Below are 25,861 nucleotides of genomic sequence, written 5' to 3' on the forward strand. Positions count from 1 at the left end.
TATTGGGACCTGGACCCTGAAATTATGGGTGGGCCGGGTCGACCCGTGGGTCCAGGTCACTTCTAGGAATTTTCTCCGAGGTGGGCAAAAAACAATTGTTATAAATAATAATAAAAAATTAATATATAGAAAAAAGTTAAATTCACACAAATTTCAATTCGAATTACTTTCAATGTAAAAAAATTTATATTTTTTTGCCCATAGAAAATTTGCTCAATTTTATTCGGCCATTTTTCATGTTTTGATGTTTTATAGTTATGAATATCAGATTTGTGAATTATTAGGTGAGACGAATGCTCGTAGCACATATTTATGAAGTTGTTTGAAGGGTATTAACAAAAGGGCAATGATAAATGCACCCCCTTCTTGGATGAATTCATCCAGTATTTTTCAAAGTGGACTGTACAGCCAACACCAAAGGATGATCCAAACTGTCCATACGATGGACCCCAAAAATCATTTCCATAGGATGATTCTAACCCTCTGGTCTAAAGAGGGGCTCACATTATGGAAACTTACATAGATCAGACGGTTGGGATCATCCTATGGAAATGATTTTTGGGGCACAACCTATTTACGTTGTGGCCCGTCAAATGGACGGTTTGGATCATCCTTTGGTGTGGGGCTGTGGGTTGTACAATCCATTTTGAAACATACGGGGTGAATTCATCCTAGAATGGGGTGAATTTATCACCACCCTTAAGAAAATTGCAAGTATTTCTCCATTTAACACGTATATCTATTCTTAGTACAATGTAAATAATTTTTCTTAATAAAGGGCAGTGATAAATCGACTCCCCATGTGTCTATCTCTCTCCTCTTTCTCTCTCTAACCTAGAGGAGAGAGAAAGACACATGGGAAGTCGATTTATCAATTTGGGAAGTCGATTTATCAGTCCCCTTAATAAATTATAACTAAATAGTGGGCCCCACTACATACATGCTTTTTTTTTTTTTTTTTTCCCAAAAAAAAGTTAGGGGGGCAATCCTATCCAAACTCCTTATGCTTTAAGGAGTGAATTTTTATGGAAAAACCTAACTCAAGAGGGGCTGCTGCCTCCCTTACGCTACATGTAGCTCGCCCCAGGCCGACCAAATAAATCCTATTAAGTGGGGCCACCGTACTTTTTGAAAAGTACTGGAGTTTACGTGCACACATGACACAACATAACAATTAACAACTTACCAAAGAAACCAAATATTTTGGGGACATTACGAAAAATTCTAACTAAATCGCTTACGAAAACCTTATATTTTAGGATTTTATGAAAAATGCTAAATGAATGGAGACTGGGGTTAAACTAAGACTTAAGTCTTAAGTGGCTTCTTGATAAGGACTTACCAAAGAAACCCTGTATTTTAAGACTAGAAATTCTAACTAAATCGACTTTGGAAAGGAAACCCTAATCCCTAACTAAATCAATTTAGGGAGAGAAAAATACCCTGAATTTTAGGGGGGTAAGTTTATGAAAATTAATAACTAAACTGATGGGAGAGAAAAAATTCGGAATTTTAGTGGGGCACTTTACGAATAAATGCTAACTAAACCTATCATAAAATAGTTAATTACTGGAAAAAATCCCTAATTTCAGGGGGAGGTCGTTAACGTCCTAATAAGTAATAACAATAGAATAGAGTCCTGTCGTAAGCCTATTTATAGTTATTATCTAATCACAATAGAGCTTAGACACTCCTCCTACTTCTTCTTCTTCTCTCTCGTCAATACCATTGCTTCTAATGGCCACCTCCCAAACGTGTTCACTCACAGCAATCATCTCTCTCCTCCTCCTATCTACACTCTCCACCTCTATTTCCTTCCCAATATCCTCCCTCATCACTAACATAGAGAATACATTAAACCAAGTAGAGAAGGTAAACTCCATTATCTCCAACTACGATAAACCCATCGATGACTTCCTCATCACTAACGCCATTATCGACTGCTTAGACCTCCTCAATACCTCTTCCCAAGAGCTCCACTGGACCCTCAACACCATGTACAAAATCCAACCCCTACTCAACGTTACCAATTACGGTGACACCGATGGTGACTGCGACGGAAACTGCATAGAGGGGGACATCGCGAACCTAAACGCTTGGCTTAGTGCAGTACTTAGCAACCAAGAGACATGTCTTGAAGGATTCAAGAAAACTAATGGAGTTATCAAATCTCAATTCGAAATGAATGTTCATGAGGTAATGGTATTAGTAGATAACCTTCTAGGAATGACGCACAAAATTCCGGTAAGAAGGGTTCACCCTGGTGGGAGACGGAAGACGCCGGAGATGGATTTTCCGACGTGGATTCCAGCAAGGGAGCGTCGGTTATTGCGATCGAGAGTGGATGAGATTGACGTGGACGTGATTGTGGCCGCCAATGGGAGCGGAGATTTTAGGACGGTGAGCGATGCGGTGAGGGCGGCGCCGGAAAATGAAAGGACGAGGATCTCGATGAGGAATAACAGCGAGATTGGCCCTATTGACGACTTGAGACGGTATGTGATTTACGTGAAAGCTGGTGTTTATGATGAGATTGTAAATATTTCTCCTGAAAAGGCCAATTTGATTTTGATCGGAGATGGGATGAACAAGACCATTATTACTGGTGATCGAAGCCATGGTAATGGTTACACGACCTATGGATCAGCAACACTCGGTAAGAGCTCTCTTTTTTTTCGTTATTTGACTATTTTTTTCCCATAAAATTGAGACGGTAAGGGTCAAGGTTCGTTCCAAACTAGCTAGAGGTGCAACTTGGGTCGGGTTCAACCTGAAACGAAAGTCCGGTCAGGTTGGGTTCAGGTTTTCCAACCCGGGTTGAGTTAGGGTCAGGATCAGGCAACCCAACTCGAGTGAAACCTGAAATTTTTATCAATTTTTTTTTTTTTTTTTTTTTGATAAAACTCGGGTTGGGTAGGTTGGAAAAAAAAGTTCCTCGGGTCAGGTCGGGTTGGAAATTGGGTCGTGTTCAAGTTGAGTAAATGGTTCCTTCGGTCAGGTTCGGGTTGGCCTCAACCCGACCCGAGTTGCACCCCTGATTCTCACTGCATTTCCTTGGCCATAAAAGTGTCATTTAGAAAAGAGCATAAAAGTGACTCTCTTTTTTAGCATTTACCAAACAGAGAATTTATATGATGGGTGTCCGTGAAAACACGTAGAGTCTAAAAATGTAGGTACAACCCACTTTTTTTTATGATCCAAACTGTTCATCTGTTTGGGCACAACGTAAATAGGTTGTGCCCCAAAAATCATTTCCATAGGATGATCCTAACCTTCCGATCTGTAGAAGATTCCATAAATGATTTTTGGAAATCTCCATATTCAGATCAGTTCAGATAGGAGGGTTAGGATCATCCTATGGAAATGATTTTTGGGGCACAACCTATTTACGTTGTGCCCAAACGGTTTGGATCATAAAAAAAAGTGGGCCGAACCTACTTTTTTAGACTTCACGTGTTTTCATGGCCACCCATCATATAAATTCTCTACCCCTACCAAATAAGTGTTTCCATTATGCTCAGAAAAGCTAAATCTTTGACCGCTTTGGATCGGACCAAGATCAACGGTCCTTATTTCACATACATGTCCCCGACTCCCCCCTGTGGGACCCAATAGTTCCCCTTACGATTGATTGTAAAAGTGACTTTCTCACTTTTATGCTTTTTGTGGACCAAAAGCACACAGTATACTTACTATATAGTGAAACATAATGTGGAACAGCCCAAAGATTAACCCATCTCTAATTGTAGCGGTGAAGGGCAAAGGTTTCATAGCTCGGGACATCTCCTTTGTGAACACGGCTGGACCCAGAGCAAATCAAGCAGTCGCCGTGCTTTCCGACTCCGACATGTCTGTCTACTACCAGTGTGGCATCCATGGTTACCAAGACACGCTCTTTGTTCACAGCCTTCGCCAATTTTACCGGGAGTGTAACATATCTGGCACCGTAGATTTCATCTTTGGCCAAGGGTCCGCAGTCTTCCAAAATTGTATAATTCTCGTCCGCAAGCCCCTCCCGGGCCAGGAGTGCACCATAACAGCCCAAGGTCGCACCCATTTGAATCAAAACACAGGTTTTTCTATCCAAAACAGCAAAGTGTTGGCCGACTCCGGCTTCAACAATTCGAAGCATTCATCATACCTTGGCCGGCCATGGAAGCCGTACGCTGCGACGGTTTTTATGGAAACATATTTGGGAGATTTGATCAATCCGAAAGGGTGGCTAGAGTGGGAGGGGAGCCATGATGGACTAGACACACTCTTTTATGGAGAATACATGAATAACGGGCCGGGATCGGACTTGTCGGGTCGTGCCAATTGGCCTGGCTATCATCAATTACATGATAAAAGTCAAGCTCAGAAGTTCACTGTCGAAGCACTCATCGACGGCAACAAGTGGTTGACATCAACCGGTGTCCAGTATACTATTGGAGTTTGAAGGAGATGGAAATTATTTCCTAATAATTGCTTTAACTTCATTTTCATTTATTTCAGTAAACTTTTTTTAACTTCCGGTGTAATTTTCTGATTTTATTGCCATTTATAAACCTCTTGTGGGAGCCAAACACATAATATAATCCCTTTAACCATCACAGTGCTGAATTTCAGCAGTTTATATTACAGAATACTGAATTTAGGAACTGAAATTAGTAGGAATACAAATCCCATAGAATAATTAACTATAAAATAATTTCTTGCTAGAGCTAGGCAAAGCTCTACTCATTTCCAGATCCAACTCTTTTATCTTGTTGAGCAGCAGTTTCTTCTCACTCTCAAGCTGCAGAATGTACTCCTCTCGCGCATCCTCCACACTTTCTATCTGACTCAAAGCCATTGAAAGCCCTTCGAGATCACCATCATCGACTAAACCCTGAAGCGTGCTAATGATTTGTCTGGCCTGCCCCATCACCAACCGAAAGAAAATGATTTTAAGGCACCAAAATTGTAGACAAAATTGTAGAGTACATGTTTAAATGCATTAGCCAATCCACCGCTCTACTCACGCGATGAACGGACTCTCTCTCTAAAGGACTGTTTGGTTTGGCTTTTGATAATCGATTTTGAGTCAGAAACTGATTATTGGACTCAAAATTGCATTTAATTTTGAGCCCCATAATCAGTTTTTGACTCGAAATCCAGAATGAACAGGGTCTTGCGAGACCCACGAGCAGGGGACCAAACGAATGGGTTCTCGCCACAACAACACAAGTGACGTAAGCCAACCCTCAGGTTTAGGAAAATCAACAAAAAAGTAGATTTTTTTTTTTGCACACACGACGCATTCTCACTGTTGGGCTTTCCCATCGGTCTTACTCTCAGTCATGACATCATTTTCCTAGTACAATTGAAATAGAGATTTTCCAGAAAACTACAATAGATGAAATAATCTCACCTGGTCAGAAGTTTGGTGTGCTTTGGTGGAGGAAGAAATATCAGAATCAACACTGGACATCTTTTGTAGTTCTGGAACTCTTCTAGTTATTTGTACATGAATCTCTCCATTCTTCACTCCTTGGAGAGGTATCCACTTGTCAGCGGTCTGATTGGGAGGCAATCTTTCATATTCAACCACGCAATCACCTATGCTTGATGTAGGGAGCAATGCATTGTGATCCTTTACATGCAGAGCTAACGGTCTCCCGTCATCAGGGAACTCCAAAGTTTGGTTCCACTGAGGATTGAGTGTTTTATAAACAACCTGCATTGAATGCAATGATTTATGTTCTAATATTAGGTATAATTCTAAGGTATCATTTTGGATAAAAAAAATAGCAATCAATTACCTACTTAATTCCTCTCTTTATGGATATGATGATAAGAAAGTGAAATAAAAAAATGGAAGATATTGATGGAGGTTGTTTCATCATTTGTCCATGAGAGATGGTTTGGTTCATCTATAACAGCCCATATTGAAAGGTCATGCAAAGAAATTCTAATAAAAATTGGAATCCTAGAATGAAAAACTATCAAGCTGGGTAAATTCTGAAATGGCAAGAAATTGAAAAAAATGCAAAGATAATACACAGAATTACATGGTTCAACCAGTACGGGTGTGGTTCTTTGGCTTAAAGTCATGGGTATGCTCCCCGTCGATGAGAGTTTGAATTCCGGGGGGCGGGGGGGGGAGGGGCTACCCGATGCGCGTGGTTACAGGTGATTGTGCGCATCCCTAGGGAATAGTCCCGCCCTATAAACTGGGGTGGGGTTACCCTGTCATTAAAAAAAGAAAAAGAATTGCATGGTTCACTTCAGCATGGAAGATAATAAGATATGTCCACAGGAGAAGATGAAAAAGAATTTTTCACTGTAATTGCAAAAGTAACAGAGACCAATTCCAATTGGGAATATTTCATGCAAAAATACAGATAAAAACTTGGGCTGAGGTTGCTGGCCCCTGGATCCCCAAGCTAGAGGGGGTCGAGGTTGGCAGTGGTCCCATGGGTGGGGGTTCAAGGGTAATTGGTGCTAATTGTTCAGCAGGCCCTAAGAGTTGATTGAAACCAAAAAATCAAGACATTTGCAAACAAAAACTATAGCTGCAGCAGAATCTAGAAGATTAAAGACTGCCAATAACATGTGGGTGCGTTTCGTGGCAATGTCTTATTGAAAACGAACGACAATCTAATTCAAAGAATGATATTCAGTTTGGAATATCCAAAACAGTAAAAGCCACAAACGATCAAATAATTTAAGTGTTACATATTCATATGAATAAAGTTGCTAGAATCTATATGAAACCGCTAACCTTCGTTCTTTTTTTCATGTTTCCATAATGTACCCTCACATATGGATCGCTTGTTCCCCTCAAGTCAGCAGCAACGAGGTCTTTAGCTTCAATTAGAACTAGTTCAATCCAACCGTTCCCTGACCCCATCTATGAATGAAACAAAGCATTGGGAACAAGAAACCCAAAGTAAATCAGATTTTCTCCTCTTAAAAGCATGGTTGAGTTGGTGCAATGGAAAGCATACCTGTGATCCTCCATTGTCATCAATTTTTGCTGCCTCTATTTGAAGTCTCAACTCTCCCGTATTAACTTTTTCAAGAGGGACCCAAACATCCCTTGGTAAACCTTCCAAAAGTCCTTCCAAATTGACTCTGGCACTCCCGATGTTATCATCTCCAAAGATGTCTGCACTATGGCATTTGATTTTAAGATATTCACCACCTCCTATTTCATCAAATTCAAACTTCTGGTTCCATATAGGATTTGTAACATTGGAAATTGTCCTTGATTTTTGGAGGTTCTGAAATAAAACACTATAATAATTAGTTGATAAAAGACTTGCACCCTCAACAAAATGTCAACAAAAGTACCAGCAAGAATATATATATATATATATATATATATATATGAGTAAAGGGTTCCTGCGCTCGAGTGCAGAAACAAGGGTGAGGCCACATTGTTGGGGGGATCCAAAGCATTCATTTGGAAGGCCCTTTCATGGATAGGGTGTCCATTTGTGGGGTGAAAAAATGGGCAGATTAGTGGACAAACAGTATCTGTCCATTTTCACCCCCACAAATGGACACCCTATGATGATCCAATGAAGCTGATTTTTGGTACACACCCCATCCATTATGGGGCCTTTCAAATGAATGCTTAGGATCACCCCAACAATGTGGCCCCACCCTTGTTTTCTGCACTCGAGCGCAGATAAGCTATCTGTGTTCGAGCGCAGGAACCCTTTACTCTCTCTCTCTCTCTCTCTCTCTCTCTCTCTCTCTATATATATATATATATATATATATATATATATTTGTATTTGTATTTTAATGGTTATCTCCACAAAACCAATGAGAATATATATTAGTGGAATGGCACCAACCTTCCCATATTGTAATTTTACATAAGGGTCGCACTTGCCCGACTTCTCTTTCCCAGGTAGATTCCTTCCTTCAATTACAGTTATCCTCAGTTTCCTGCCTGTTCTTGATTGAAAGTTTGGTGAACCATATACTGATTGCTGAGATTTAACATGGGCAGCAGGGCTGTTCGAGCTATTTGAACCATCAGAAAACTGCCATTCTCTCAACGCAAGGCTTACAGTTAACTGTAAAAGGAATAAACATATAAATAAAGTTTGATGGAAGCTATTGCAATTACTACAACAGTTAACCAGAGAACAATCTCAATTGTCCGACATAAATACATAATATAATTGTTAATTTTTAATGAAAGACATCTCAGTCATCATTTTCAAATTTCTGCAAAATAAGATAAAAGAAAGATGTTGCCACTATCATATGTAATAAAAATATTCTGTGTACATGGATGTGAGGATGAATGCCACTTCCAAAATTTATGGTATTTGGGCATAAAATTCCCTATGTCATCTTTGTTTTTTTGTCCACACATCATGCTCGTTGCATTTTTTTTATAGTCAAATTCATGTGAAAGTCAGTAGAGACTAAAGATATAGGAGTGTTGCATGGGTTTGGGTAAGAATGTCGGAGTCCACCATGATCACGAACTGTCGTACTCAGAAAACCTAAAAAAATGGGATGTATTATATTTTTAATCAATTTTAGAAACTTAATGTTCTTATACGATAATTGGATTATAATGGATTGTACAAATATAATGTATAGTATAAATAGTGTTATATTCTGTAAAAAAAAAACTATGTAGTGAGAAGGGTAGATGTAGTGAAAAGGGTAGAATTCAAAATCCATGGTAAATCATAAAAGGACTTTTCTTTTTCTTTTTTTCTTTTTTTTTCCAATATGGAAGGTTGCAAGGAAAATAACTTGAAGGTTATACCTCTCCTAAATTAGTTCCTTCAAATGGAACAACCATTTGAACTTCCTTTCCCCAACATTCAACATGTTTGGCTAGTACACTAGATTGAGGTCCAACTGCCCAGAATATTGTGGAGTCATCGGCAGCATATTGTACCTGATTGCAGGAAAAAAACATACACATTACATGTCTAGATCAGATCCCACAAGAATGAAATGATAAATATATTCACTGGAGCAATATCGCTTAAAGTTTCACATCGAAAAGCCACAAAATCGTAAAAGAATACAAAATTAGCAGTACCTGTCAGTAGTACCTTTATTTCACAGCTGGTTAGGAAGTCATACTTCACATTGTTTGGGCCGCATTCATAAAGGTGGAACCTGAGAATTCCTGTATTATCATGTAAAACCATATTAAAGGTAGCATTCCATCTTGGGCTTGAACCTTGACTCACATCTGTTCTCCGGGTTAATTTTTCAAGTTCTACTTCAACAAAAGTTTGCAAAACTCTACTGCCAGATCCCCCAGATGAATGACCATTTCCTGAAGAGTTCTGACGCTTTTCTGAAATTCCACCTTTCACGGTACTCCCAACCAGTTTAGTTGCTGAAATCACTGTGACAGATAGTACACCTCCAACAGCCTTTTTTCTTAGATCTACCGATGGCAAATATAAACATCTTCGTCGAGGCTCAACCATTGTTTTGCCTAAGGTATCAGTACAAAGCTTGACCTGCGTGAAAGAAAATATCAATTTTCTGTCAAGAATGAAAGTAAATGCACGAGTACTTTTTTTATTGAATATGTTTATCATTCCATTCAACTTCATGAGAATTATGAAATGCAATTGAAATCTATTCATCACAAAAGAACAAGACATTTCAAAATAAAAAATAAAAAAAATCTGTCACTTCACATCATAGTTGTCAAACTTTTACGAGTCGTACGAGTTAACTCCAGAGCCGAGTCGAGTCACTCGGCTTTTGAGGCGAGTCACCCATGTGACTCGCCTCTGTTGAAGTCTCTTATGAGTCGTCAAGTGACTTGAATGAAACACTACAGGTCAACTCGAAAAAATAAGACTCTTACGAGTCCAGTCGATTCGATGAGTCTGGGCTTGTTTTAATGGTTGAAAACTTGGAAGTTGGAACTTAGAACTTAATTATTTTTGCGCATGCAAGTTACAAGCATATAGTTATTTATATTTTCGGCTTAATGATTTATCTGTGTACTATTGGGTTATATTTTTTTACATGATTCATCTTTTGATATATAATTATATTTTTTTCAACTAAATTTCTGTTCTTGTCAAAAACTCTTACGAGTCACGAGTCGAATCGAGTCACGGGTCATAAAATTAAGAAATCGAGTCACAAGTCGAGTCACGGGTTGACAACAATGTGCACGAGTACTTTCCTGATTGAATACGTTTAACGTTCCATTTAACTTCATGAGAATTATGAAATGCAATTGAAATCTATGGATGACAAAAGAAAAAGACATTTAAAAAAAAAATTATGTCATTTCATATGAATTTGAAGATTAAATAGTAGAGAAGTGCACCAGCCAAGTTGAAACACCCGGCAGTTCTGTTGCGGGAAGTGTTTGACTTCCACCACTTCCGAAGGCCACACCTATTCTCACTTCAGGAGTTGATTCAAATGAATATAGAATTGCTTGTCCATCAAGAATTGGCATGAGGAGTATCTGTGTATCATTAAAAATTCAAGACAAAATAATGTTACAAAAATTCATTGAGAAATTGAGACAATTTTAAAAATAAAATAAAATAAAATTATCATGTGATAAGATATAAACAACAGTACAGAGGAGAATGGAATGTTACATACGTCTCCCTTGATGTGAATGCTGTTGACGACAATCCGGGCAGTCCCAAGCAATGGCTTTGCCAACTTTACAAGCAACATAATGCTCATGTCATTGGTGCTCCAATCAAAGCCCATACGCATGACTGGCTGTCAATATAAATAGATGCAGAATGAATCAAGATGAACATAATTTTATTAAAGTCACAATCGGTATCTAAAGAAAAAGAAGGAAAAAAAAAAGAGTAAACATTAAAACCAAACCACGAATAAAAATGACAGTTTATTCTGTTCCAACTTTTTCAGCTTTGTCCTAACCATAGTTTATTACAGTTCATTGAAGAATAAAACACCACATACTTACTATATTGTGCAGTTCATTCTTTGCTCTCTTTGCATGATTAATTACTCACATCCCTTCCTTTTCAATTAACTAATAAATTTCTCACCCTATTTTGCCGCTCTCTCAAACTAACTGCCCGCCTAAAATTTATTAAATTATGAAATTAACCTCTTAAGTGATTAAGGGTCTAAGGAAAGAAGTGGGTAATCAGCATAATCTTTTACCCGAAGGCAATTTCAAAGTTTTGAATGTTTATCTGTAGAAACATATTTAAATGCATATACTATATATATCAACTTTCTGGATAATATCTGAGGTCTATATTCCAAGAATATAATTCTTATAAATATCTCATATATGATTCTACAACACTCTTCATGTTGTATCATATTTTATTTTATTCCACATAAACTTTTACACTTATTTTTTCACCGTGCTCTATGGTATTTCTTTGATTTTCCAATTCCCTTCTTTTTTCACATGCATTGCAAGCATGGTTTTAAATTTCGACCGAAATCTGAAATTTCGGATTTCGGTGGGGACCGAAACCGAAATCTGCCGAAATTCATTATTTCGTCATTTACCAAATTTCGGCCAAAATTTCGGTCTGAAATTTCGATTATATGCTTTTTTTAATTTTTAATTTTTTAAAAAGTGTCACAAAATTTCGGTCTGAAATTTCGAAAATTCGGCCTGGAGTTTCGAACCAAATTACCAAATTTTGGACTGAAATTTCGGTTTTCGGTGGGGTCCGAAACGGTTACCGAAACCGAAATTTTAAACCATGATTGCAAGTGCATCATTGACGTGTAAACTCAAAAATATGGGCAGTTATTAAGCTGCTGATGACGAAAACATCAAATAATTTTTTTTTGAATGGTAGGGATCATTAACGAAAAAGACCGAGATGGTCAGAAAAATACAAAAACGGAATGAAAGAAGATACAAAGCCAGAAAAGATTGCCCAAGAATAAAAGAGGGCCAAGATTAAGGCAGAAGGAAATCGTTAAACTCCAAGCTTACTTTGGATAAATCATCCCTAGCAAGCTTATCAGCTTCCCTGTTTTCAGATCTTCTCACATGGTGAAAAGAAATCCTATGACCACTCACTATGTCTTTTATCTCGTCTAAGGGGGAAGCAAATCTCTAAGGAACATTAGATGAACCAGAAAGCTACTTGATGACATTTACAGAGTTCCCTTCCATCACAACCTTATCCAAGGTATCTCGTTCCAGGAATTTGATCCCTTGAAGGACAGCTTGCACTTTGATTCACTAGCATCTGCCACCCCTATGGGGCCTGCGAAGGCCCGCCTCACAGAATCCGAGTCATCTCTAAGGAGACCCCCTATACAAGAGGGGCCAGGATTCCCAAAACTTGAGCCATCAAAGTAAAGCTTAAAGAAACTAGAATCTAGCAACTCCCAGTCTTGCACTAACATCAAATAAATTTTACATGCAGTTTATATGTGAAACTGGCATCATTATCTGATAATGGACAAAAGGATCCTGATTTGGAGAGCAAAACATGAAGAGATGGGCCATAAAAGTATCCACCAAACCTGCAGAGGTATATTTGTTTTTTTTTGTTTGGTTATTAAAGAAAACTAACTAGGCCAAATTTTTGGGGAGATATTCAGATTTTACATAGGTTTTCATTAAGTAGGTATAGCATCATTAGATTTGGTATCCATAACCAAAACATTAAAACAGCTTGCCTCCCTTGTATAGGCAAAACTAACTCCAAACGTGAAAAGTAACTCCAGACTTCCAATCAACTCTGCACACTGTGGAAATAAGGAGTAATTCCATGTTCAATGCAAATCCACAAAGCTAATGGTTCCCACTAATCACGATCAAGGTTGGGAAATTACATTAAATTTAAAATTAATAACTTGGGGGTCAGTTAAAATATTTTCTTGGGATTGATGTATCTCAGTCAAAAGGAGATATTAAAGTATGTCCTATATCTATTGGCAGAAGTGGGGAAGTTGGGCGCTTGTCCAACAGAAACCCCAATTGACCCCAATATAAGTTGAGTGAAACTGATAGTGATCTTCCAAATAAGGGGCTTTTTTCAGAGACTTGTTGGTCTCTGCTATACTATTCACTTGACGAGATCCAAGTTGGAAAAGGTTTTAGGCAAGATGGGCATAATAGACATATACACCCCACTTGAGTAGAAGTGTTGAGTTATATTATAATGCATCCCTAGGGGGGCATTCTTATCATTATTGCGTAAATGATTTTAAGAAATAAAAAGTCACAAAGAGGAGAATCTCCCTCAAGTCGTATTGCTGGAAATTTCTATCTCTTCTCTTTTATTTCTTTCTTCCCTTGTTCTCTTTTTCCTTACTCTAACAAATACATCTTATATCACAACTGAACACAAGGAACAAAATCCTTCAGCTCTGCTAAATTGGAAAGCACTTTGCCTGTGAAAAGAAAAAAATTAACAATACCAGAGAACATAAAGGATAAAACTAAAATAGATTTATTGTCTCACTTCTGATTGCATATTAAGAACAGATACATTACATAAATAATTACAAAGACAAGGCTTTCTCAATAATCTTGGATAGATCACAATATCAACCCTAATAGTGCTTACATAGAGCACTTAAGAAATAAACAGGAAAGGGATTTGCTAGGGAATTTGCGGAAAGGCATTTCGCAGGTGACTTTTGCATGAGGGAACAGGTAACTCACATGAATTAAATTAATAAGACAAAATCTGCAGAAAAGTGAGCTGTGTGGCTGTTCTCTCATGCAAAAGTCACCCGAGAAATGCCTTTCCGCGAAATTCCCTAGCAACTCCCAAACAGGGAAAGATAAAGATTATTATGAAAAGAGATATCCTAATCTCAGTTACCATCCTGATCTTAGTTGCCTAATCTAGCCCAACGAAAAATTAAAAAAATAATAAGATAATTAATGCCCGAGATAACATACTAGAACAATAAAAGAAACCATTATGACACAACACTCAAAGTCTCACTCTTTAATAGTCGAACAAGTTGAAATGAAATACATCTATTCCATGCCTCTATTGAATAACTGGAACTTATATCTTCGTAATTATTTGGTGCAAACGTCAGCAAGTGTTCTCTTCTTCAAAAGAATGAGACTACAACAAGCCTTGCCTTATCTTTTCTTATGTATATTATTATATTTTAATGGTATTATGTTTATTAATTGTAATTATAAAAAATAATGATAGATTGACCATGTAGCTTCAAAAAATAGAAACGCATATAAACATAAATGTAGAAATCAGACCTGGTCTCCCATAGTCGACCAGTGTGTTCCATGCTGTCCCAGGCTTGGTGGGCATGAACCAAGTGAGAATTCGAGCAATTCGACTCTTTCCTGACCAAAGAAAAACCTTTTTTTTTCAATCAACATATTTTGGATCGTTAATCATCAATGCAGAATGATCTGAGATGTTTACTAAAAAGACATAAAGAAACTTACAATAATCCGTGGCTTGTGGTGTTTTAAGCGTTTCTGCAATAACAAAGGTTTGTTCAATTCAAGTGATTAGAAATCAAGTACTGCATCAATATATATATATATACTGGGTATCAAATAAAAATTTGAGAAGATCTAGCAATACCATGATAACAAAACCTTATTTTCTATAATTTACAAAGTCGCTGTTAATCTAGTACAGCATACTATGTACCATAACAGAACAGGCGATCTGAACTACTTTTTGAACAACACCTAGAATATCAAGAAGGATCTTTAAAATGTCAAGAACCCACTTTTGATGGTTAATGTTAGATAGTGGTGCGTCATTTAATATAAGACCACAAGGTTATCTCTATCTTTCCACCTAAGGTAACATTTCTCTTTCTTATTATCTTTTGAAAACCACACAAATAAGTACCCAACCACTCATTTTCTTAACACTGTCATAAATTTTTACATCAGTCTCTAAAGCAAACCTGCTACTCAAACCCTCAGAGAATCAAAGAGCAACTGAACTATAATACTAGAAATCAAATGAAATAATCAAAAAGAAAAGATAAGCCATCCAAAAAGGAAAAGGGTCTCCAGAAGAGAAAATACAAGATCAGATCTAATGCATTAATCAAAAAGAAAAGATGAGAGGGATCCTGGGTCATGTCCCCTGCTCTAAGACCATACCAAGGCTGTAAATCCATCCTCATAGACATACAGAAGAAAGTAAAAGACAAGGAAGAGTATAGAAAGGAAGAGAACAAAAGACAGGTGAGAAAAAGAATATGTATGGTATGTTCTCTCCCGCCCGCACGCTTGAACATGATTAAAATAATGCCCTCCAGGGCCATTGAATGACGGGCCTTATCAATTATACACATAAAAAAAAATGTTGGGACCTATCAAAACTCTTCAACCTCTAATGGTTGTAACCTCATATCGAGGGCCCTATCTTCCAAAAAAAAAACACAAATGTGGTTTGAATTTTGAAAAGCAAACAAAACTTCAGACATCAACACCACCTTTCCTAGAGACCTCTTTCTGGCTTAAGATTCTCAATTTTATTTATGATGAAGAATATAAAGAGAATACAGAAGCATTTACAAGGTAAGAATCTTAGGTTCCCTTTCTTTTATGCTGAAGATTATGAAAAGAACAAAGAAGATCTATTCTCAAATGGTGATCTGTCATTTGTCTATATATGAAAGACCAGTAAGGGTGTCAGTTTTGGCTCGGGCTCGGCTCGGCTCATTAAGGATTTAATATATTTAAATATATATATATATATATATATATATATATATATATATATATATATAATATAATATACACTAAAAGGGCTGTCCAGGGAGTGAAAGAGGGGGGGGGGGGGGGGGTATATCACTCCTTTTTTGGAACCCCTTTTGTTGCTTGGACCACGCCCTGTGGTGTAAAAAGAGTAGTCAAATTACACTAGATAGGGCTGTCCAGGGAAGATGATGGTGGAGCTCGGTAGCTCGAGCCTGGTTCGAGCCCTAGCTGAGACCGAGCCCAGGTATCAAGCTTAACGAGCCGAGCCGAGCCGGGCTGAGCTCGGCTCGGTTCATTCACACCCCTAAAGACCAGACACCTAACCAATACTGCCAAAAGAAAAGTCCTAAAATAAGGATACGGAAGGCCTAAAATAAGGAAACGAATAAGACATATCTGGCACATATTCCACATACTTATCCTTATCATATCCTGTTGAGTGGGGTAGTCCACCCATTTTGAAGGATCCTGGTTTCTTAGGCTCATATCATGAAATAGATGGACAAATGCACACTGACAAATAGTAGATTTAATAGTTGATTGGACAAAATCATGGTAACAATAACAGGTCTACACGTGGTGGGATGTTCTACAATGGGAGCAAGATTGAAAAACGAAGGTGAGACACTGGGTAGAAGATCTTTGCTACTAAATAATTAAACAACAATATCGTTTTTACATATATACATACATACATACCTATGGAAAAACTATAGACTTTCTTCGAGCGTCAAAATATTCAGTTGCAAAGATTTTTTTACACCAAATATTAGATTTTCTTCCCATAACTTAGCAAGCAAGAAGAAGATGACAGAAACATTCAAATTGCTCTATAATTACATAAGCAGAACAAAATAACAGAAAATAACATTTTCAAAGAAACTTCGATTACAACATAGCAAGAAATAGGTAAGCTTGATTCATTGCAAACAAACCAAATGAAAGATAACAATAAATACTCTAGGAAAAAAGCTGAATGTAAACTGAATTTTAAACAAATTAATAATGAAGGATACTTCTAAGACAAGACTAAAAATGGATCTAGACTCAACTCAACTCAGATAATCCTTTGTCCCAAACTAGTTGGGGTCGGCTAATGAATCCTTTAGAAAAATTTCATGAAGAAGGTGAAAGGATCTACCCGGCTCAAATTGACTAAGTCTAATCCTGACACTACAAATGGATCTAGAAAAAAACAATAAATATTTAATTGAATACACAACCAAGAGCTGGGATCTATTGAAGTAAAAGTAAAGAAAGCTTGCCTCTACAATTGATGAAAACCTTTTTGAGAGTAGTGGGTCAATGAAATTAGGCCAAACTTCCATCAAAAGTTTGTTCAGCCACGCACATGGCTCTATTGCTGTTATCGGCTGTAAATAAAGTTAAAAACAATAAAAAAGTCAGCAAGTAGGGTTCAACATACATAATTAAACGGAATGAAAACAAAACTAGTAACTGAAAAAAGAAAGTACCAATGTGTTCAAAATGAGTCTCGTCCATCTTTTGTTCAAGTCTTCCACGAGCAGTCGGCGTTGAAACCTTGCATACTATATACAAAAGAAGTAATTCTTGTAACCTTACATACTTCATACAAAAGAAGTAATTCTTCCGTGCTTTGTGTTACGTAACTTTTCTACAACGTTATATGCTTCTATTCAAAACCTTGGAACTTAATTACTCAAATTATTTTACTCATTAAAGTAGAGATGAATGATGAAAGCATCATATTACAGAATTCATCAGTTTATTTAGTGAAAAAGGTCCATATTTATAAAACCAAAAAAAAATAAAATGCCAATGATGAATTTTAAGTTCCTTTTTAGATTAAAGTTAAGATGACGAAACAATACATTGTATGATATTCATTACATAGCATGGAGGTATTCTGTTTACGTTTTATTAGTTGACCACTTTGATAATATTACCTTTTAAAAGTGGAACCCCTCGGATTGGGTATGTTGAGAGGAGAAGAGATTAGAGAGAAAAGGAAGAAGTGGGGTTTACTCCCCCTTACTTTAGTATTTATATATAAAGAGAACATACAAAGACCACTATGCCCTTAGGCTATGCAATACACCTTCTACGACTCCCCCTCAAGCTGGAATGTATATATTGTACCTTCCAAGCTTGTTACATATGTCACTCAATTTTGTATAGCTTAAGAGCTTTGTGAACACAACTGCTAACTGATCAGCAGATCTCGTGAAAGAAACATGAATCTCGCCTCTTTGTATCCTTTGGCGAATGAAGTGGCAATCAACCTCTATATGCTTGGTTCTCTCATGAAAGACCGGATTGGTAGCTATATGAATTGCAGCTTGATTGTCACAATACAGCTGAGCTGGAGCAGATGAAGAGAAACCAATCTCTGAAAGGAGAGAACGTAACCAAATAAGCTCCCCGCTGGTATGAGACATAGCACGATACTCTGATTCGGCACTCGACTTGGAGACTATGTCCTGCTTCTTACTTTTCCACGACACTAGATTGCCACCAACAAAGGTGCAATATCCAGTGATAGATCTCCTATCTGCTGGAGATCCTGCCCAGTCTGCATCACAGAAGCCTTCTACGCGGGTATGACCATGCTTCTTGAATACGAGTCATTTCCCTGGTGCTTCTTTCAAGTAGCGAAGAATCTGGATCACTGCTGCCCAGTGAGAAGTACGGGGTGAGCTCATATGTTGGCTGACTGAGCCAACAACAAATGATATATCTGAACGAGTGACTGTAAGATATATGAGCTTACCCACCAGCCTCCTATATCTGCCAGGGTCATCTAATAAATCTCCTTCTTCTGGAAGAAGTTTCCCATTTGGGTCCATGGGAACAGACGCAGGTTTCACTCCAAGGTGACCTGTCTCCTCAAGAAGATCTAGTACATATTTCCTCTGTGAGAGGGAGAGACCTCTAGTAGAATATGCAACCTCAATGCCAAGAAAGTATCTGAGACGACCCAAATCTTTGGTTGAAAACTCGTTCTGCAAGAAGGTTTTCAACCTGCGTATCCCCTCTGAATCACTGCCTGTAATGATGATGTCATCGACATATACTATCAATAGCACACAACCAGTAGGCAGTAGTGGAATGAGAACTGAAGACGGAGTGATCAACTGCACATTGCTTCATGCCATAGTGCATGATAGCATCACTGAATCGTCCAAACTAGGCTCTAGGAGACTGCTTGAGACCGTATGTAAACTTCCGCAACCGACATACTGAGGAGGACATCGCCCCTTGAGCAACATACCCAGGAGGTTGCTCCATATACACCTCATTAGTAAGCTCACCATGTAAAAAGGCATTCTTGACATCTAACTGATGCAGAGGCCAGTCATGTGTAACTGCAAGAGATAGAAGAACACGAACAGACGAAATCTTAGCGACCGGCGAAAAAGTCTCTAAATAATCAACACCAAAGGTCTGAGTATAGCCTTTTGCCACCAACTGCGCCTTAAGGCACTCAATAGTACCGTCAGGTAAGTGTTTGACGGCATAAACCCAGCGACAACCAACTGGTCGAGCCCCAGGAGGAAGAGGAACTAACTCCCATGTCTTATTGGCCTGGAGAGCCTCCATCTCAAGATCCATGGCCGCACGCCATCCCGAATGATCAAGTGCAGCTGGTAAAGACTGTGGCAAAGAAACAGAGGACAAAGAGGAAACTCCGAAACATCGGGGTGAGAGAATCATATGAAATAACAGAGGAAATCGGGTGAGCAGTACTGTGAGAACGAGTACGAGAAGCAATGGGAGAATCTGAAGTAGGAGTATGAGAGATAGGTACCTGAGAAGTGGGGGGTGTGATCTCCGGCTGCAAGGACGATGGCGCAGGCGGAGGAGGATGAGCTGTAGATCTTGGCCGACGAGGATATGTCTGCGGAGGAGCGGGAGGAGGAGCCTCAGTAGCCTCAGGAGCCTGTAGTGAAGAGGAGGGATCACAAACAGGAATAGTCTCAGGAACTAATACAGGAGGGGAGAGGAGAGGAGCCGGAAGGGTGGGGAGGGGAAGAGGAAGGTCCGAGTCAGGAACTGTGGAAGGAGTCTCATGAGAAGATACAAAGTAGGACTCAGACTCGAAGAATGTGACATCGGCAGACACAAAGGACCGACGCAGGCGAGGACTGTAACACTGATAACCTTTCTGGGTACGGGAGTACCCAAGAAAGATGCATCGTTCAGCCCGAGGGTCCAGCTTATCAAAGCCAGGACCAAGGTGGTGAACAAAACACACACACCCAAAGACCCTAGGAGTGATAGGAAAGGGGTCATGACTAGGGTATAACACATCAAAGGGGGAAGAGCCACCAAGAACCGAGGATGGAAGCCGATTGGCAATGTGGCATGCAGTAAGAACAGCATCACCCCAATAGCTCTTGGGAACTCGCATCTGAATAAGAAGAGAGCGAGCCCCATCAAGTAAAGAGCGCATCTTCCTTTCAGCCACACCATTCTGCTGAGAGGTGTGAGTACCCCGACTGGAAAGAAAATCCTGGAACCCATGGGTAGTGGAGAAATATTCTCTAGCATTATCTGTGCGCAAGCATTTGAGGGTACAATCAAACTGATTTGTAACCTCAGAATGAAAAGTACGAAAAGCAGAGAAAACCTCAGAACGATCGTGAAGCAAATACATCCAAGTCATGCGAGAATAGTCATCAATGAAAACAACAAAATATCTATATCCAAAAATAGAAGGAGTTCTCAGGGGACCCGTACATCAGAGTGCACTAAAGCAAAAGGGTGCGAGGCCCGACTAACAAGCCTAGAGGGAAAAGACACACGGTGGTGTTTTCCAAGTTCACAGGCCTCACACTGAAAAGACTGAATAGGAACAGAAACTATAGAGGTGCGCTGTAAGCGCTCAATGCATGGATGACCAAGGAGGCAGTGCCACTGGTAGGTGTCGACAGAACTGTGTAAAATGGTACGAGGGGACCTTCATCCAGACGATACAACCCATCTACCTCACGTCCTTTACCAATCGTCCTCCCAGTCGCAAGATCCTGTAATAAGCAATAAGATGGATAAAATGAGACATAGCAGTTAAGATATTTAGTGAGCTGACTGACTGAAAGTAAGTTAAAGGGAGACTGGGGAACACAAAGCACAGAGGAGAGGGTAAGACCAGGGTAGGGAGAGGTACTTCCTGTACCAGAAATGGGAGTAGTACGGCCATCAGCGAGGGTCATACACTGAGAGGAAAGAGGGTGAAAAGACCTGAGTGATGATAGAGTACCTGTCACATGGTTCGGGGCTCCCGAATCAATGATCCAGGAGCTCGAGCTACTGAGAAGAGAGGCAGGAGTGCTACGTGGCTGTGCAAAGCCAGCACTGGGAGGATGGGCGGCCAAGCGTAGGCGCTGGAGCTCATCATAGTCGGCCTGAGTGAAAGACGGTACAGCTGGGCTGGAGCCGGAGGAAGATGCTCGAGGATCAGAGTCGTCCAGAGTAGAAAGGTGCGCTGATCGCCCGAACTGAGATGGCGGCGGGGGACGACGCTCAGGATGTAGCACATAACAGGTCTCATTACGGTGGCCCTCGCGCCGGCAATGTGTACAATATGGACGAGGTCGGCCACCATACCCCCTGCCACTAGATAAATCCGTACCCATGGTACGTCCGCCACGGCTAGAGTCACGGCCACGGCCTCTGCCAAACATCCCACCACCACGGGCAGGACGATCTCCTACTGCATATGCCGCGGTAGCATGACCATAAAAAACAGCAGGAGTAAGAGAGGCTCCACCTAGACACTGTTGTGCCCGCTGATAAACCTCCTCAAGGGAAGGCATAGTGCCAGAACCATAAATCTGCTGGCGAAAAAATATAAACTCGGGGCCCAAGGTCTCGAGAAACTGAACAACTCGAAGCTGATCCCGCTGCCGAGCGGCGACGGCTAAGTCTGTCGTCAAGGGCAGAAAAATGTCGAGCTACTGACAGTGAGAGACGAACTGACCATATTATGTAGAAAGATGGGTGTCACCACGCCGAAGATGCATCCACTCAAAATATGTGGCACTAATACGGGAGAGGTTACCGACGCCTGAAAACATAACTGCAGTATGATCCCAAATCCTCTTTGCAGTCGGAAGCTGCATCATAGTCCCTGAAATCTGTGGGATCATACTCTGCCAGAGTAAACTACGGATATGAGCATCATCCGTTTTCCACTGCTCATAAGTGGGATCCAAAGCCGCAGGAGGGTCACGACGTATGGTGTAGACCTTCCTTTTGGCAATGAGATAAACTTCCACCGCCACTTTCCAATTCATGTAATTGGAACCATCAAGCTTGACCGTGGTCATCGGGAGGAAGGAGGCATCACCCGATGAAGGGGAAATAGGGGTAGAAGAAGAAGAGGTTTGCCCGAGAGAGGGATTGTCTACAATAGGAGGATCCATAGAAGGAACGAAGGCAAAATAGACAACACACGACGTCAAAGTAAGAGACAAGAGAAATGAGAAGGCCTTTAGGGCATAAAGAGACCACTATGTGTGGTGAGAGAATGTGGCGCGACTCCGACGAATGAGAGGAGAAAAAAAAAAGACATAGTAGGGCCTCTAGGGCATAAATGGAGAAGATGAAAGGTCGGAGTCGCGGAGCGAAGAAGAAAAGAGGGGCGGAAGAAATTTAGACCATAGGGAGAAAGAGGGTTAGAACTTAGGGTAGGAGGGTTAGGGATTTAAGGTTTCATGAGGGATAGGAAATGGGATTAGTAGGGAAAAATGAGGGTTTTAATGAGGGAAAGGAAGGAAATGGTGAAAATGGGAAGAAAGAGGAAGAGATTGGGGTGGAAGAGAGAGAGAGAGAGCGAGGGAGGAGGAGCAGGAGCAGGGGCGGAAAAAAAAAATTAGCTGGGGCGAGTGGGAAGGGTGGGCGAGAAGAAGGAGGAGCGTGATGGAGGGAGGGAGGAGAGAAGAAGGAGAAGGGGAGCTTCTCCAATGGTCCCTAGGGCACAAAAACCCCTAGGGCTCTGATACCATGTTGAGAGGAGAAGAGATTAGAGAGAAAAGGAAGAAGTGGGGTTTACTCCCCCTTACTTTAGTATTTATATATATAGAGAACATACAAAGACCACTATGCCCTTAGGCTATGCAATACACCTTCTAACAGGGTACAATACCTGGCTTATAGGAATTTTGTCAATTTTCACTCATCATCATAAAACGTCTTCCCAATGACTTTTGAAATCCATGTGGGCTTTTGGGAGAAAATTATATTGATGCATGATTGGAGAAAGTAACAAACCAAAAAAAGAAAAGAATTGGAGCAAACATGTGAATATTACAGTAAAAAACCAGGGTGAATTTCAGCCCACAGATGAAAATCCACAACAACCCATTGCATAAAAATCAGAGTAAAAGATAGAGGAACTTGATGAACCAAAAACCAGAGTGACTTTCAGCCCATATGGTGAACTATTGATTGTGTGAAATTTTATCCAATTCATCAAAAACGCAAAGACTTACCTCAATCAGCAAACAGGTTTCAGTTGTATAGTACCAAAATCACACTGATTGTAGAATTTAAAAACAAAAAACGAGGAAAATTTAAAAAATTCCATCATTAAAGAAAGAGAAGAAGAAAAAGAAACTGAATCCAATCGATAAATCCAATTTCGTCCACAAAAAAAAATAAAATAGCCACAGGGTATATCAACAAAATCCATGAAATAGTACCAGTACCCAATTTTGAAAACTCCGGAATAAAAGGAAGAAAACTAAAACTGCATAAACGAAAATAATTAACAAAAATACAAAAACCCATCTTAATTTCTACCACTTAAAATTCTCAAAGCCCAACCAAAATACCCCACACCCAATTCTCCAAAAAAACTAACCAAAAAACATGGAATTAATTAAAAAATTATAACCAACTCACAAACAAGATATCAATTAAAAAGAACAAAAGAAAACTCACCTCAATCATGGCCCACACGGCTACAGCCAGAGGTACCCAATTGGAGAATTGCAGAATCCATCTTTCAATTGCCCAAACGAGAAGGACCAAAGGAATCAAAAAGGGTAACAAAGGCTTATCTTCCATCACATGGTTCACGAATTCTACAGCCTCTTTACGATAGAAATCCCTCGATCTTTTTCTCGCCATTTCCTCCTCAACCCTATAAAAATCTTTCTACTCTCTGCAACTATTGTCCCATGGCAGCTTAATTTAAGCTAAAAATGTTCGTCCATGATAAAGAGAAACGAAGAAAAACGAGCGTTGAAGGTTGAATGAGAAGAAGAGTTCTGGCAAATACTGAAAGGACGGCCTTGGGTACTAGAAGGAATTGGAAAAGTCAAGATGAAAGACGAAGACCATTGGTCCACTGCCGTTTGTCTTCTTTCCAAATTACGAGATTGCCCTCGAGGCGGGTCATTTCTATTTGGGCGGCTTTATGGTGGGACCACCCATTAACATAAAAATCTACGAGGTGGGTCTCACAATTAATTAGCAATGAAGGAGAGAAGGCTTTTTGTTGGTACTTGGCAGTCTCACAACCTATTTATGTTGAGGAAACTTTTGTGTGCAGGAGGGCATATAGCTAATATGCGCTTCAGTGCACAGAACTCATGTGGGCCCATAGGTTTAGGGTGATCCAAAGTATTCATTTGGAAGGCCCTCACATAGATAATGTGTGTGTCAAAACTTAAATCTATAGGAATATCCTAACCCATCCAAAAGTGGGAAGAAAAATGGTCAGACACTTTTTGTTCACAAATCTGCTCATTTTTCCCCCTTCTTTTGTAGGGGTTAGGATGATCCATAAGATCTGATTTTTTGCACACACCCTATCTAGTTAAGGGCCTTTCAAATAAATGACTTAGATCACCACAAAAATATGAGCTCACCCTGTTTTGTGCACTCGAGCGCATATAAGCTTATATGCGGCACAAACAATTTCCTCATTTATATTATGCCCCAACAAAAATATACGGTTTGGATCATCCTATTCAAGGGTTGGCAACCGACTGTAAACTTTGCCACTTTTTTATAAAATGAATCCTCTATAAAATTCATGAAAACTTTTCAAAGGATTTATTAGCCAACCCCAACTAGTATGGGAGAAAGGCCTAGTTGAGTTGAGTTGAGTTGAGTTGAGTTACGGCAATATTCAAGGCTTTGGGGCACAACCGCACAACCTATGTATGTTGTGGCCCAAAAATGAATCAAAAAATGGTTTTGATGTGTTCTTGACCACTTGGCACAATGGAGAGAGCTTTTATAGGAATCCTGACACGGTGTGTTCTCCAAACAGCTGGATGATGTAATACAACGAGGTGCGCCCAATCAACATATTTGAATGATCCGAACCATCCATCTGCATTGACACTCTGACGGCCCAAAATCACCCAATCAAATAATCTTAATATCAAATCACAGAATGTGGATGGGCTGCTTATAAGTAGTTTTCGACCGTCCATATTCCATGGACAAAAATATATTTAATTCAACAAAATATGGCATGCTTCATGCCAAAATATTTTTAATGCAGAAAAATACTTGGTTTTACGTTTAAATTTTTATGAGGTAAGGATAAATTTCATCTTTAATAAGTAAATCCGGTACGTGTCTGCATAACTCTAGCTTATCTACCGATTTTTTTTTAAAAAAAAGAGAGATAAGAGTTGGAGCGTAAAAAGGTAATAGCTATAAATAAATTTACATCATAAGGTATTTAATAGTTGAGGAATTCTAGACTGAAGGGAGCCCTTGCAAAAACGAGGTGAAAGGGCTATCCTATTGGCTGCACATCACCATCAGCCGACTTTTCATATGGTGATGTGCAGCCAATAGGATAGCCCTTTCACCAAGGGCTCCCTTCAGTTTAGACTTCCTCTTATATAGAGAAATTTAATTGTGTAAGCTATTTGATATTTGTAAAGAAATTTAAATTTATAAGGTATTTAATAGTTAAAGGAAACTTGACATTTATATGGGTGTCAATGGGCCAGATAGAATCATTGGTTTGGAAGAATATGAAAAGCCAGAGTTCAAATCCTACTTGATTACAGTGCTTACAGACATCAAGGATGCATTATATTAGCGTGCTTTCTAGCTGTATCATGCTCATTGGGTTCATATAGTTAGTTGAGGAATTCTAGACTAAAGAGAGCCCTTGCAAAAAAGAGGTGAAAGGGCTCCCCTATTAGCTGCACATCACCATCATGTTTGACTTTTCGG

At 39.5% G+C, this 25,861-nt stretch overlaps 2 protein-coding genes across 2 annotated transcripts; one reads left to right on the forward strand and one right to left on the reverse strand.

The window, feature by feature from the left end:
- The first annotated feature begins 1,737 nt into the window (after positions 1-1,737).
- LOC143892120 (pectinesterase/pectinesterase inhibitor PPE8B-like) lies at positions 1,738-4,876 on the forward strand. Its single transcript, XM_077396585.1, has 2 exons — positions 1,738-2,656; positions 3,750-4,876. Exons 1-2 carry the CDS (start codon positions 1,738-1,740, stop codon positions 4,436-4,438), a joined length of 1,608 nt encoding a protein of 535 aa, XP_077252700.1. The 3' UTR covers positions 4,439-4,876.
- On the reverse strand, positions 4,502-23,946 carry ATSYTF (C2 domain-containing protein). The gene is made up of 14 exons (XM_077397655.1): positions 23,597-23,946; positions 17,146-17,220; positions 16,936-17,043; positions 14,390-14,422; positions 14,195-14,284; positions 10,597-10,722; positions 10,310-10,453; positions 9,060-9,479; positions 8,765-8,899; positions 7,830-8,054; positions 6,972-7,247; positions 6,746-6,874; positions 5,393-5,698; positions 4,502-4,897 (listed from the first exon to the last, which is right to left on the reverse strand). Exons 1-14 carry the CDS (start codon positions 23,783-23,785, stop codon positions 4,676-4,678), a joined length of 2,478 nt encoding a protein of 825 aa, XP_077253770.1. The 5' UTR covers positions 23,786-23,946; the 3' UTR covers positions 4,502-4,675.
- Between the last annotated feature and the right edge of the window lie 1,915 nt (positions 23,947-25,861).

This window comes from Tasmannia lanceolata, unplaced genomic scaffold (assembly GCF_043159265.1).
Source record: "Tasmannia lanceolata isolate RefF3 unplaced genomic scaffold, GAP_Taslan_0.1 ptg000015l, whole genome shotgun sequence".
Lineage (NCBI taxonomy): Eukaryota > Viridiplantae > Streptophyta > Magnoliopsida > Canellales > Winteraceae > Tasmannia > Tasmannia lanceolata.